Source organism: Amblyomma maculatum, chromosome 3 (genome assembly GCF_055883805.1).
Source record: "Amblyomma maculatum isolate TAMU_Amacu chromosome 3, ASM5588380v1, whole genome shotgun sequence".
Taxonomy (NCBI): Eukaryota; Metazoa; Arthropoda; class Arachnida; order Ixodida; family Ixodidae; genus Amblyomma; species Amblyomma maculatum.
In genome coordinates, this window is record NC_139346.1 from 29,119,957 (window position 1) to 29,136,035 (window position 16,079).

At 46.8% G+C, this 16,079-nt stretch overlaps 1 protein-coding gene across 1 annotated transcript in view; it reads left to right on the forward strand.

Annotated features, from left to right (window-relative positions):
• The first annotated feature begins 4,300 nt into the window (after positions 1-4,300).
• Positions 4,301-16,079, forward strand: part of Gr93a (Gustatory receptor 93a) — a 63,909-nt gene continuing 52,130 nt past the window's right edge. The window contains exon 1 of the mRNA XM_084596050.1: positions 4,301-4,623. Coding sequence (XP_084452176.1) covers positions 4,377-4,623 — 247 coding nt within the window. The 5' untranslated portion in view covers positions 4,301-4,376. The remainder of the gene's footprint in view (positions 4,624-16,079) is intronic.

Sequence of the window (16,079 nt, forward strand, 5' to 3'; positions counted from 1 at the left end):
CGGAGTCGATGTGTATAGCAGTAATGTCCGCAATCATTTTGTTGAGAGGCTCCATATGAATATAGGTTTCGGATGGTGCGCTGTTGTACGTCGATGGCTGTATGAATACAGGTCAAGATGGGGTGCGCGAGCTCGGCAGTAAATGTTGCTCCCCTGTTCGTGATAGCACTTGGTGGCGCCGTGTCGCAGGAGAATACGTTGGACAAAGAACTTCTCGTCGTTCTTTGGTTGTGGTGCAATTAGGCAGAGCTTCTGCTTCGGCATAGAGGGTTAGGTAACCGGTTGCCACGATGGTCAAATTGTTGCCTGTTAATGGTGTCATTGTCCGTCCCACTAGTCCATTCCAATTTGCTGAAAATGCATTGTCTGAGACGGTGGTAGGTTTAGTAGCCCAAATGGTCGCAACGGTGGCATCGTACGTCGCTGACAGTCACAGCAAGTTTTCACATACGTGCAACTTCAACCGTTATTCGCAGCCAACAGCACTTCTCTTGAATTCAGCGCAATATTTACGCAAACCAAAAGATCATTCTGTAGGCTCATCGTGAGACGCTAACAGAATGTCATTTAAGAAACTTTTAGAAACAATAAGATGAGTGGTCATACTGGACGCGAAACACTTTACGAAGATGCAGTTCCATATTGCGAAAGAGGACAACTGACACCTGAAAATGACCGGAGCCGATCTGGTCTTGCCTTCTAGGAAATATGTTACAGTTCTTTCAAACCCAGAATTCGAGCGCTGCTACTGTGCGAAATTGATGGCTCATACCTCAAGAAGGCGTCGTCGCCTTCCTTAGTGGAAGAGTCGACAGGAACTCGGGATGCGCAGTCTGCGTCAGACTGCTTGCGGCCAGTCTTGCCAGTCTTGCAGACTGCATAAATGTCAAATTTCTGAAAACGTAGGCTCCATCATGCAAGGCGACAGGAGCGTTCTTTCAAACTGGTCAGCCAGCAGAACGCCCGATAATCGCTTACCACCTTGAATTTCCGACCCTATTAGGTATGAATGTAACTCTGAAGTATTCTAGATGAACGCGAGGCACTCCTCAGTAGTTGAGCAATGGGCTTCAACTTTTAGGAGTGTTCTACCATACGCTTTAACTTACTCCTGTCCGGCACTCTTGTGAACGAGAACGGCGCTAGGCCCCCATACCAGCGTCGGTGTGAATTGCAGTCTCGGCGTTTTCATCAAAGTGGCCTAAGAAAGGAGGGAACTGTAGATGGCGCTTAAGTTCAAATCTTTCAAACTATTCAAATATTTCCTGTTTTTCAAAAGTCATCGGCGTGCTGCCTTGTCGACTCGATTGTGGAGCATAGACAGTTTGTGCTATTTGCTTGTTCATGCTAGGCGTCGCGAAAGTCGCCTTTATCACATTCGCTGTAGCACGAGACGCGCCGAGATTAGGCTGGAATGATTGCTGGCAAGAACGACTGTTGCCGTACATTCATTTTCGGGCGCTGGTCAGCTCAATAGAGAGTTTATGTCAGCGCAATACAAGTCTTGCCAGTTGTGCCTTCAGCATCGCCACCATCTCGTGACATCTGAAGTGATAAAGGTGCGTTTCGCGACACCGAGTATGAACAAACAAATAGCACAAAATCGGTCCGTGCGCCGCAATCAAAGTGCCAAGGCCGCACGACGGTGGATGCTGATAAACAAGAAACGAAGATTGGAATCATTCGCGGCAATATGCTTTGAACCTCACCTCTAAAGACTGCAACTGGCAGCTGGCGCTGTAAATGTAAACGCTTTGTAAAGGACGGCTGTTATTACTCAGGAAGCTTACTATCTTTTCACATTCTATTTCTATTTCACATTCCCTTGATTTCATCGCTGTGTTTTATTCGATTCGAAATGATAGACAACGACATGGGTAGAACTAGTACTGGGCGTTTTGATTTATATTGCTAAATTTGTTCATATTTTCTTTGTTAGTTTTAATAATTCATAACATTCTTTACTCGAGACAAGCCATATAGGTTGAAAATTTGAGATGGCGTCTGACTCCTCCTTAGGCAATCGGGCTGTCGGACTTATTCCATGGTCAGTATTTATGCCTTCCACTTCCGAAGGCGGTCCTGTTTGGCAACATCATTTTTGGCCATCGGCAGCAGTACTGACGGCAGATTCCGCCTATTATGCCATTATGTGGGGAAATAAGTCTCAGCAACATCGGTACCCTTTGAAGGGTGCGATAACCGTCACGAAAATGGTCGTTCATGCATTAGCATTAGCATGAGCACCGAGAGGCTCAATAGCGACCACGATGAATGGATGGAATATCGGCGTGTCCCCTTTAAAAAAAAAGGGGCAGTTGCTATCATTCTCGTTTTTTCCTATATCTTAGTTATTGTTTCAGATCGGTTAACTATAACATAATTTCATTTATTAAATTTTTGTTTCTACATTACGAACATTGTAACTTTTCTGCTTTTAAGCCTACGATCCTCCAATCGTTTTTTGCTAGCTTCCACCGCAGGTTCATTGACCCGGCAACAGGTATCTCTAAACCCCCGGGTTTCAGGAAGTGACTGCGGCTGCATAGACTTTCGGATAGATTCCATCACATTCGAATATAAGATGGTTAATTGTTTCTATGGGTTTACGACTTACTGCACACTTGTTGTCTTTATAGTTAAATTTCTATTTCTGGCTTCAAAATTAGGGCACTGCCTCTTGAGTTATAAAAAAAAGCTTCCTTCGTGATCTGCCTTTGCCAATGTCGGTTTAATTCTACACACCTTGCGGACATTTGGCGCCAGATTGGCCGGTAGGTGCTTTGTACCGAGCATGAATAAACCCAGCAACAAACCAGCGGCAAAACTTGGCGCCGTTTCACACGTGACAGAACCTCTACCTAACTAAGAATCGCGTGAACTAGCAGCGCGTCGTTACTGCAGGCAGCAAATAAAACATACCGTCACCGTTCGTAGTTAGTACTGTTTCCCTTGACGACTTTTAACAATACACGGGAATGTTTAACTTACTTTCGTTCTCACTAGGTCGCCTGTGGAGGTTCTGTAGCCATGGTGGACAGAATCGTGATATGCAGCCGTTATATATTCCTCCATCAATACTTCGGTGAGTATACACCTACTGCGCTCAGGCAGCTGCGCTAAGAATAGAGATAAATGTGCGACAAATAGTTTTTCATGCACTAATTGTATTAAGCGCGAAATGTTTATCTCTTCGAGTTTGAGGTCAATAAAAGTTTAGTGCATAACATGATAAATTTCACTGAACATCAATAATCGCTCACTACCCTTTGCATCTAAAGACGTGGTTGCGGCGCAAGCGTGACAGGTCATACACGCCATGCTGATAAAATACCAAATAAAGAACATGCGAACAATACTGAACGAGTGGAAACTGCACTTTTAAACTTTTCGGCGGGTTGTTATTTCTTTTTTCCATTCTATAGATCGCTTTTTTAAGCGTAATCTGAATGTTTTTTCAACGTACCTTCAATGAAAAGCTTGAATAACCGGATGTCCTCATTCTTCTCCATTTTCCGTGTCGCATGGTATTGAATATATCTTATTGAACTTGCAGGCCTGACAAAAAGATGTTTTAGCCATACGTAACTGACTAAAGCAGTTATAGTTGACCGACCTTCATTGCAATTCGCATAGTAACTACGAGTCGATGCTGCCCTAGTTAACGCCCCAACTGAAATCAAGCTTTTAAACCACAAAGAATGGAAGAATAGATCACACCAAATCAGCATTGCAGAATATGGGATGAATGGTTGTGGAAACTAGAAATTAATTTACGTGCTGTTTTCGAGGTATATAAGCGACAGTAAAATTATGCTTTTAGTATTATGATTCTCGTTAAGAAGAGCCAGATTGTAATGGCACTGCGGCTCTGTCAAAGCGCCGGCAGGCACTATTCTCTATCGTGCAAGCATTCCACGTTCAGGGCACAGCAATTTTGCTTTAAGTCCCATAGCCGGTTCGTCACATTTAGGAACACTTTTGATCCCGAGATGCCTCACTGCAAGAGTAGAGGGGTATTCAGGCTTTTTCTCAAGTACGCCCGTCTTTGTGGCGTTTGTTTCGTGGAACAGCTATTCAATTTCAAGATTGCACGAGATGCAGCATCTCTGCGCAGCCGTCGGTTATCTGCCTATTCACTCTATGCTGCGACATGCCTTTTTCTGGTGTACTATCACACGCTGTCGGCTGCATGGAAGTGGTGGAAGGCCGGCTTTGATAGCGCGATTTACGTCCTTGTGAATCTTGTCTACTTTGCCAAAAGCACAGTCACGTTCGCTTCAATGCTGGTCCACTCGCCCAAGCTAATAATCATCGAACACCTTTGGGCGGAGTTGGAAGACCGGAGGCCTCTGTCTTTGGCGTCGAGAAGGCGTATGTTGCGACTGCACGCTGTTGTGGTACTCTTCCAGCTGTTCCAGGTTGCACAGCAGGATGCCCCTCAAGTCTTGCGATATGTTAGAGGCGCCAGCACGCCAGCACAGCTTGTGCACGCTCTCGTGTACGGCACGGGGAAGCTGGTGGCAATCATCTGGAGCCACGTGCCGCAAACAGGAGTTATGGTAACTTCCTGGGTCATCGTGGCCTACTTGAGGGAGTGCCGGCAGCAGCTTGTTACATCCGGTGAGTCTCTTTGTGGATTGCGAGCATACTTTTTCCATCGATATTTATTCACCTATGTACCAAATTGTTTACGTTAGGACATATATGTTTAGAAGTTGCCTTTATTTTTAAATATTTGTTGAAACACTCTCTTTATTGAATCCAACGAAGATGATGCTGTCTATACTAAAGAAACAAGAAAATGCTTTAGCACTGAGGCACTAATTAAAACCAATTACCTACAGTGAGTGGGGCGGAAATATATTTGCGTAAGTGAGCATTCTCTTGAATTCTGTCATTATACTATTTTACTTTGTATTGCCATCTGTGACCAATCGACGCTCATTTATCCTACCGTAAGGGAGTCATTGAGTCCCAGGACAAAGTAGCTGGATTCGGAAATAAAGCATTTTTTGTGCGGGCTATTTTATCCCGACTACCAGTCAAGCTAACCTCTTCGTAAATATTCGTAATCAAGATTATTAATTTGCGATCATACATTCCTATCATAGCAGTAGATTTAGCAGCTTCGTTGACATCCCCTTACTTTTTTTTGCGCTGAGGTTCGATGTCAGCATCCGGGCTTAAGTGAATAGCTCGCTTGTAATCAACATATAGAAAGAGCCTGCTATATGTTGATTAAAACTTTTACTTGTTGATTATAAGTTTTAATGATTTTACTTCACATTACTTCAGTCAACCTATGGATACAACCACTGAAAGTATTCTGCATTTTTCAAACTTGTAGCCATATTACTTCCGGTAGCGTTTCAAGTCCAGTAGAGGGCAGTCCTCAGTACGCCTGCTGCGAAATGGATTAGATGGCCTCAATAACGGCAAGTATAGAAAACAACCACGTTGCGGACACCTCAACGAGGCAAAACAAAAACGTCGTCAGGATACACGTAGCACAATTCTGCCAACTTCGTAAGACATTTTAACGCGCTACTATTAAAGGAAAGTTTTACACAAAACATTCCAGCTTCTGTTTCGGTGATAACACCCACATGCCTCTGCAGATGATAGCTGGCAGTTTACGTGGCCAAGCAATGATTCTACGATGCCTTGAGCGACTTCATGAGATCCCAAGACATCATAAAGTTGGAAGAAGCTACTAACTCGTGTTGCTAATTTGAGGTGGGAAGTTAGAATAAGAATCAACATCCCTGTTCTCGCATGCACGTTCATTAGACTGATAGAGCTGGGTTTTTTATATCGAATGGTCGACTGCGAACTCTATCTGCGCAACGAGCTAGCTTAGTGCGTCACACCCTTAAAGGAATAGGAGATTAAATGTCCCTGATATTTTTCTCTCGGGTTTTGAAGCAAAGATCCCGTAAAATGTTCTAAGTATGAACAAACATGCGAAGCGTGAAAACACAGTTGCGTCTTTGTGTTGCACATCATTTTATTTGGAAAACACTGTTTTGCATTACATTGCGAGAAACTGTGTAGGCACCCTGCAGTGCGTTGGATGGATAGATGGACGGAATATAGGAGCGTCCCCTTTGAAACGGGTTGGAAGCAGTAGCTATCATGCTCATTTGTCTCCCTATATCTTAATTATTGTTTTATATTGGTTAATATACCATCATTCTATTTATTAAATTTTTGTTTATACATTACTAACATTATGTCACTTTTCTGCATTGAAGCCACCAATCTTCCAGTTGTTTTTCGCTAGCTTCCACCGCCGGTTTATTCACCCGGCCACTGGTATCTCTAAACCCCGGAGCTTCAGGAACAGTGGCTGCGCCTGCATCAACTTCCAGATGGATACCATTACATTCCAGTATAATATGGTCAATTGTTTCACTGCAGTTACCACATACAGCACATGCGTCATCTTCATTGTTAAATTTCTTTTTGTAGCTGCGTATTCTAAGGCACCCTGATCTAGCTTCAAAAAGTAGGGCACTGCCTCTTCAGTTATCAAAGCTTCCTTCCTAATCTGCCTTTTCCACTTTCGGTATAATACCACACTGTGTTTCTTTTCTATGGAATTTATCCAATTTTTACCTTCTTTGTTTCTCACCTGTTGCTTAACGCTCTTTATTTCTCCGCCTTTGTGAGTAGCATACATACTAGATAGTTTCCTAGTTATTTTCCTTCATTGTGAGTGAAAGCTTTTTAAGTATAGATATCTAAATACTTTAGCTGCCCATCTCTTGCTGTCCAATTTCCTCAGTCGTTCCTCATATAATATTTTACTCTGAGCTTCCCGTACTTCGAAAGATGCCCAGCCCATATCTCCCTGTACCGCCTCATTTGTGGTTTTACCGTGGGCACCTGGTGCTAATTGTCCAACGGCTCTCTGAATTATTTCTAATGTCGACTCTACCTCGGATTTTAGGCACAAAACCGCATTTCTGAAAGTAAGTCCGGGCACCATAATTCCTTTCCAAATAGCCCTCAAAACATCATACCTATTGTATCCCCACAATGCTATATGCTTCATTATCCCGGCATTCCTTCGCCCTTTGGCCTTAAGTGATTGCTTATGCTTTCCAATGTATGCCAATCCTTCGTTTACCAATACCCCCAGATATTTATATTCTGCTACTCTAGGTATTTCATGGCCTTGTATTTTAAGACCCTGATCAGTTGAGCCGTTGAAAATCATCAGACCCTACTTAACTGCGCTAAAACTAAAGCCTAGAGCGTCCCCTTCGTCTCCGCAATACTTAACTAGAGTTTTCAATTCTTCCAGACTCTCAGATAGCAGCACAATATCGTCTGCATACATCAAACCAGGGAGGCGCTGCTCTACCGCCTTGCCACCTAATCTATATGACAGGTTAAAACCTAGGTTACTTTCTTGTATCCACCGTTCCAGGTTTATCATATAAAGCACGAACAGCACCGGTGATAGAGGACAGCCTAGTCTTAATCCTTTGCATACTTTGACATCATCAGTACTTCTTATCCCTTCCTGTGTAATTTCTACTTTGTTATCTCTGTATATTTTCTGTAAGAACTCTATCATCTCATAACCGATACCTTCTTCTTTTAATATGTTCCACAGGAGTAGCCTGTTTATGTTGTCGTACACCCCGTTTATGTCCAGGAAGGCCAAATACAAAGGTCTATTTTCTACTCTAGATATTTCGATGCATTGGGTAAGAACGAACAGGCTATCATCTAAGCGCCTACCATTTCTAAAGCCGTTCTGAAGTTCTCCGAGTATCTTGTTACTTTCTACCCATGCTTGCACCTTTAATTTCACCGAATGCATGGCTAACCTGTACATAACAAATGTTATGGTAATCGGCCTGTAGGATTTTATGTGAATCCTTTCTCCTTTCCCTTTATAAATCAAATTCATTTTACTCTGCTACCAACCGTCCGGAATTTGCTTATTCGTTATGACTGTTCCCAAAGCTTTTAACAACGTTTCCTTACTTTTTGGACCAAGTTCATTAATCAGCTTGATCGGAATTTCATGTATTCCTGTAGATGTGTTTTTAGGAATATGTTTTTCTGCCTTTTTTTCAGTTTAGATTTGTCAGTTCTAAGATGCTTTGTATTCTACTACCTTGTGTTGTTTCCTGATTTGCGGAGATATTTCTATCGTCGCACTTAAATGACTCGGCTATAACTGACGTAATGCAGTTCACTGCGTTGTCTCCCATTAAGCAATTTCCCTCGTTATCTTGAATCCGATCCTGCTTTCTTTGATTCTTTTTCCCTAGCCAGCTTATATCGTTCCAGAATTATCTTGCTACGCCTCTGCAGGCATCGTGTATGTCAACCATCCAGCGATCGGTGGGCTGCTTTATTTTGCTTTGGACGAGGGCCCGTACCTCAAGTTTCTTTTGTCGATATGATTCCCATTTTTGGTCGATTTCCTCCCGAGATACCTGTGCTTTATTTGCCACTCGTTGTTCCCTTGAAGCAGCCCGCCGTTGTTCAATAGCTTCCCTGATTTCCTTACTGCACCAGCTCCGTGGCTTCCTCTTTCCATTCCAACGGTTTGCTACTTTAAAGTCATTAATTTTCCTCCTTATGAGTAGTTCTACCTGTTCATAATCCCAGTCTCCCGAGGGGCTTTTCTCTATTGCTTCCTCTATGTCTGCTGCTATCTGCGCTATTTGATCGTCGTTTAATTCGATCGTCGTCGTTTTTTCTGACAATTGGCGCCACCTAGCGGCCGACGAGGATAAGCAATGAGGTGGCTCATAAGCAGCTGCCTCGTATCTCGCGGCCGCTGTGTTTCCTTTGCGTTCGCGTTTTTATTCCATTGGGCGTGATTTACTCCTTTAGTACCTTCATTCAGGTCATGCGATGTTTCAACTGCCACGGATGCAATAAGAAATAATAATGAGGACAGGAACGGCTGCACGAAAGCTTGCCACAATCGCGAATGAAACCCAAGTGTTCCTCTTGCCGGGGAGGCACTGAGGAGAAGAGTGATGAGAATTGTATAGAGGCTGTTCCAGGATAAAGTAAGCGAAATTTGCTGGCTTATGGGAGCCTTGGCGTAAGGACGCCGAGATTTCAATGATTGCTGTTCTAGTGGAGAAAAGCGTATAAACTTGTGACTAAGGCAGCCGCACGCTGTTTCGAGCACACTCAGCAATACGTGCTCGGCGCTGTGAAATATGGCGTGTACTGCGACGTGCTATGCGGAATCGAGTGGAATTATTCATCTCTTAAATGAAAATACGTCTAGACAAGCAACAGAGTAGCGCAGCGGAGTATTGAATTTCAGCCGCAATTTCACCGGATGTGAAATAAAATAAATGACCGTCTACACTCGGAAACGGACTTCTATGGCTGTGTCTATTCTCGGCGTTAAACACAACATGCGGTCAAAATTTCTAAGTACACATTTGGCCTAGCAAGCCCTTAAGGTGCCGAACGAGCCAGACTGTGGTGTGTCGAAAGCGTCTTTAAGCGGTGCAGGACTTAACTTCATTTACCTAGTTCTGCACCAATAACCGCTTGCGCGGATTGTTCGAGCCACTCAAGTTTCTTGTCGTAGGCGATAGAATATTGTTCTATCGTTTGTCGGAGCGTCCAAAGCCTCTAACGACCTCACTTACCGACGCTTTGTCAACCTGTTCGATTCATCTAAAGATGCGGCAATGAATTTTTGGAGCTATATAAGCTGCCTTGATAAGGAAAATCATAGGGACCGGGAACATATTCAAGCACCGAGAGAAAACGTCTTGTGGGGAATGGTGCCATAGGATTAATTCATCAGTTATTACTGATGTATTGTCACACCAACGCTCAGTGACTGTCGACGGTGACAAAGACGATGAGCGTATGTCGAAAGGCGCGTGCTACAAAGAAGACGGCAGACATAGAAGAAGACGCAAGAGACTGACGCGCTAATTAAACGGTCGACCGAAACACCGACCTGAGCTTCAGTGTACCCTTACATTTGGTGGAGGCTGCTCTTCGTTCCCTCCTCTCACGCTGGAGCTTCGCAGCCGCACACTCGCTCCGCCATCCGCTATGCCTGAGGTAACAAGCCAGACCGCCACTCCATGCTCGACTGATCCCACCGCTTCCTCTACCATCATGTGCTCTGGCGGGCTTCGCCAGCGTGACCCCATCTTTTTCAGTGGCGCCGACGACCAAGATGTAGATAATTGGCTATCCTCCTACGAACGCGAAAGCGCCTACAACAAGTGGGACGATACCACCAAGTTAGCCAACGTCCTCCTTTACCTGACCGATGTAGCAAATTTATGGTTCTGCAGCCACGAACCCGACCTACCCACCTGGTCGGCCTTCAAAACGAGCTTTTCCAAGGTGTTCGGCCGCCCCGCTGTGCGCAAACGGCGCGCCGAACAACGCCTCGAAGCCCGCGCTCAGAATCTGATGAAACGTTCACCAGCTACATAGAGGACATGGTGAATCTTTGTAAACGGGTTAATCCTTCTATGTCCGAAGCTGACAAGATCACCTAACTCCTGAAAGGAATCTCCGACGATGCATTTCACATGTTGACGGCCAAAAAACCCGCAAACCGTCGTCGAAGTTGTTCAGCTCTGTCAGAGTTACGATGTCCTCAAGAGGCAACGAGCTTCTACCCGGCAACCTCTCGTGAACGATCGGTTATTCGTGCCTCCGACAGCATGCGGTCTCACTTATGAACCACCTTCCCTCCTTCCCGAGGTCAAGGCTTTTATACGGGAGGAAGTGGCTCGCCAACTGTCGCTCCTCCCTGCTTCTGCCGCAACCACCCCATCGCTAGATTCTGCCCTTCGACGCACCATCCAGGAGCAAGATGCAGAAGGTTTACCATCAAGCTCTCCAATTACGCCTGTGACAGCCCCGTTAACGTACGCCGCTGTTGCCGCCAGACCACCACCCTGCCCTGTTGCGTATGCTGCGCCGTTACCACCGCCCCCACCTCCGCCCCGCCCTTATCTGCCTCCTCGGCGTCCGGTCAACAATCCATGGCGGACCTCCGACAAACGCCCAATCTGTTCTTCATGTGGCGTTCCTGGCCACGTCGCTCGGCTTTGTCGCCAGCGTGCGCAGTCATACCGCAATGACCCCCGCATGTACAGTTACAGCTACAGTTCAAACTATGAACCTTCCCCTCCCCCTGTCCCTGCTCGCACTTCTACGGACTCATTTTATCCTGACCGCTCCTACCACTCCTCCCGCTGATCGCCGTCTCCCCGCCGTCATTCCTTCTCACCGCTGCGCCGTTGCTATCCGCTGCGCCGTTGCTATCCTGCTGGCCCGGAGGAAAACTAACAGCTGCAGTTCCGGAGGCAAGAACTGTGTTTTCTTCTACTTGTGCAAGTCCTCCGTCTTCCTCGGCTAACGTTATCGAAGTGTTTGTTGAGTGCGTCGCAGTTCTCGCGCTTGTGGACACTGGCGCCGCTGTGTCTGTTATAAGTGCCAACCTTTGCCGCCGACTTCATAAAGTTACGATGCCTGTTTCGAAATGTTTTCTCCGAACTGCCAGTTCACATCGCATTCAACCGCTTGCGGCGTGCACAGCTCGAATTTTCATTCAGGGTGTTTTGTACGTAGCCGAATTTCTTGTGCTGCCTCACTACTCTCAGGAACTCATTCCGGGTTGCGACTTTCTCACCAGTGATCATGCGATTATTCATTGTGCCCGAGCCAGCATCGAATTGTCTCCGCTTCCACCTGCCGCCTCGTCTGACACACCGCTTCACGTCGATAAGATAACCGTGGCCGAAGTTACTGACATCTCCGCCTGCTCTACCGTCCTCGTGCCCGTTTCCTGCGCCTGCTTTTCTGATTCGACAGTTCTTTTCACTCCGACTAATGCCGCTAATCGTCGCCTTTGCTTAGTCCTGCCTTTCGCCCTTCTGACTTTCTGTGGTGGCTACAGCGCCATATACGTCTCTAACCCGTTGCCTTGTCCATCAACGCTTCTTCGTGGAGAACGTCTTGGTCATGTCGAGTCCTTTGACTACGCTATGACATATGCCGTTTCAGAATACCCAACCCCACTTCAACTCGATACTACTGACTTGTCTGCTTCTGTACAGAACGATAACTCCACTACAGCTTTTTCTGGCTGTCTTGATGCCAGCCTTTCAGCAGATCAACGCGACCAGCTCGTCAGCTTGCTTCGACGCTTCCGTTCCTCATTCGACCTTCCTCGGACATCTTTGGGGCACACATCCGTAGTCACTCACTGCATCGACACCGGTACGCACGCCCTGATACACCAGCACCCTTATCGGGTATCGGCTGCAGAACGTAAAGTTATCACCGAGCACGTTAATGACATGCTTCAGCGTGGCGTCATCCAGCCTTCGCACAGCCCTTGGGCTTCTCCAGTTGTTCTCGTGAGGAAAAAGGATGGCTCTATACAGTTCTGTGTTGATTACAGGCGTTTGAACAAGATAACACAAAAAGACGTATACTCCCTTCCACGTATTGATGACGCTCTCGATTGCCTTCAAGGTGCCGAATTCTTTTCATCTCTGGATCTTCGCTCGGGCTACTGGCAGGTACCCATGGCAGCTGACGATCGACCAAAAACCGCTTTTGTGACACCTGACGGTCTCTATAAATTTAACGTCATGCCGTTTGGATTGTGCAACGCGCCGGCACCTTCGAGCGCATGATAGACACAATTCTGTGCGGACTCAAGTGGCATGACTGTCTTTGCTACCTGGACTATGTTGTCGTGTTTTCAAAAAATTTTACGTCACATTTGGACCGTCTCGAGCGTGTGCTAAAGTGTTTGACTGATGCGGGCCTGCAACTAAATTTGGAAAAGTGCTGATTCGGGGCTCGCCAGCTTTCTATATTGGGACGCGTTGTTTCGAAAGACGGTGTTCGTCCAGATCCTGCGAAATTCCGTGCAGTAGCTGAGTTTCCACGCTCAACTTCTCTAAAGGAGCTTCGTAGTTTTATCTGGCTGTCGCTTTTGGTCGCTTTTTGGTCGCTTCGTCCACAATTTCGCTTCGATCATCTCGCCGCTGACTGATCTCCTTTCCGGTGACGCCATTCTTTTGTCTTGGACGTCCGACTGAGATGAGGCTTTTTCGACGCTTCGCAGCATTCTAGTGTCGCCTCCGATTGCCCGCCGTTTTGACCCTGCGGCGCCTACCGAAGTTCACACTGATGCCAGCGGTGTACGTCTTGGCGCTGCCCTTGCACAACGAAAGCCCGGCAACCCGGAGTATGTTGTTGCTTATACCTATGCCAGCCGCACCTTAACAAAGGCCGAAAAAAAAATATGCTGTAACCGAAAAGAAGTGCTTGGCCATCATTTGGGTGATTGGGAAGTTCCGCCCATATCTCTACGGTTGTCCCTTTTCTGTTGTTACGGACGATCATGCACTCTGCTGGTTGTCCACCCTTAAAGACCCATCCGGCCGTCTTGCTCGTTGGGCCCTCCGCTTACAAGAGTACTACATTCAGGTCACCCACCAGTCTGGCTGTAAGCATTCTGATGCCTGCGCCCTGTCTAGGTCACCTCTTCAATCCGGCTCTTACTCGACAGCTATCACCGTAAGAGGCTCATCTTCAGTAGAAATTGCCGACATGCCCAATGAAGAAAGGCAAGACCCTTGTATCGCTTCTCTTCTCACGCTTCTATCTACACCTTCTCTGCGCCCAGCTTCACGAACGATTCGCCATCAAGCTCGTCATTTTTCTATCCGCGACGGCATGCTTTACCGCCGAAATTACCTTTTCGACGGACGCAAATGCCTCCTTGTCATTCCTCGGCACCTCCGTTCGGAAATCTACGCCGCATTTCACGCCGATCCTCAGTGTGCCCACGCCGGAGTGTTGAAAACTTACACTCGTCTTCGCCTCCGCTATTACTGGCAGGGCATGTACCGCTTCGTGCGTCATTACGTTCGCGCATGCCAGGAATTCCAATGCCGCAAAAACCGTCCACACCACTCCACCGTTCAAGCTCGTCCGGCTGGGGCAGGGCAGCCCTTGCCCTGCCCCAGCCGGCAATTTGATCGTGTTGGTATTGATCTTTACGGCCACTACCAGTCACACCAGCTGGTAACCGTTGGGTCATCGTGGCTGTTGGACACCTTACCCGCTACGCAGAAACATCTTTAACTTCTGCGTCGGCGCCAGACGTCGCGTATTTCGTCCTGCACCATCTCGTTCTGCGCCACGGTTCACAAAGAATTGCTCAGTGACCGTGGCCGTGTTTTTCTTTCCAAGACCATTGAAGCCCTTTTTCAGCAGTGCCGCATTGTCCACCGTTCTACCTCGGCCTACCATCCGCAGACAAATGGCATGACGGAACGTTTTAACCGCACCTTGAGTGACATGCTGGCCATGTATGTTGAGTCCGACCACTCAAACTGGGACCGGCTTCTCCCATTCGTCACTATACGCTTATAATACTGTCATACAAAGCACAACCGGCTTCTCCCCCTTTTTCTTATATACGGCCGTGAACGCACTTCAGCTATGGACACGGTACTCCCTTATCGCCCTGACACCTCCGAAGCGACCACCGTCTCTCAAGCGGCAGCATATGCAGACGAATGTCGCCAGTTGGCCCGATCATTTACAACCCAGAACCAAGGTCACCAGCCGTTCCTTCGCGCACCGTCTTGTCCAGCTCCCTCATACAGCACAGACTCTCTCGTGTACCCTGCCACCCCCTCCGGCCTCTCTACCAAACTTGCTTCCAAATACCATATGGCCCATATAGGGTCATTTGCCAGACCTCTCCGGGGAACTACGTGATAGAACCGCTTGTACCGACACCGGATATGCGTCGCCGCGGGCGTCAAAGAGTGCACGTTGACCGCCTGAAGCCCTGTTGTGTCGACACCATGAGTCAGCAGGATGCCTCCTTTTTCTCCCAGGGGTAATTGTAGTGTCGCACCAACGCTCAGTGACTGTCGACGGTGACAAAGACGATGAGCGTATGTCGAAAGGCGCGTGCTACAAAGAAGACGGCAGACAAAGAAGACGAAAGAGACTGACGCCCTAGTTAAACGGTCGACTGGAACAGCGACCTGAGCTTCAACGTACCCTTACACTGAATTATTTGGGCGCAATGATAGGGTAATCGCCGGAAATTGAGAAAAACTATCTGACAGCATGGCGGAAAGCAGCTTACAATTGATAAATCTTAACTGCAAGAAGGCGGAGACCAATATTCTTATGTGTACAGCCACAAAAATGACATCTCCTGTTGCCATTATTATATATATATATATATATATATATATATATATATATATATATATATATATATATATATATATATATATATATATATATATATATATATGAAGGAAAGAAGCCAACAGTCGGCGAGGCCAAGGAAAGCGATTGATTGAAAGTGATTATCCAAGCAAACATTAAAAAAAAAGCCATAAAGTACCATCCCCAACGCTTTCCTTGGCCTCGCCGACTGTTGGCTTCTTTCCTTCATGTATTATAACGAGCACCCTCATTTCCCTATATATATATATATATATATATATATTGTTGGCTGTCCTCTCTTAAAGACCCGTCCGGCCGCCTCGCACAATGGGCTCTCCGCCTAGAGGAATTTGACATCCGCATTATATATCGCTCTGGCCGTAAACACATGGACGCCGACGCACTGTCTCATTCTCCCCTCTCCAACGAACCTGCTTGCTCCACGGCGGCTGATCCCGTCCTCTCCTCTCTAACCATCGCTGACATGCCTGCGGAGCAGCGCAAAGACCCGTGGCTCGCATCTCTTATCGACAGCGTGTCCACCTCTCCTAACGCTGCTGCGCCTTCTCGGGCTTTACGCCGTCAAGCGCCACAATTCGCCCTACGAGACGGTCTTCTCTACCGCCGCAATTATATGACTGATGGTCGACGGTGGCTTCTCGTGAGTCCCCGCCATTTACAACACGAAATTTGCGCCTCCTTCCATGCCGACCCTCAGTGTGCCCATCCTGGTGTAGTCAAGACGTTTCAAAGAATCTCTCAACGCTACTATTGGCGGGGCATGTACGGTTATTTTCGCAAATACGTCTGCTCCTGCATCGCCTGTTAGC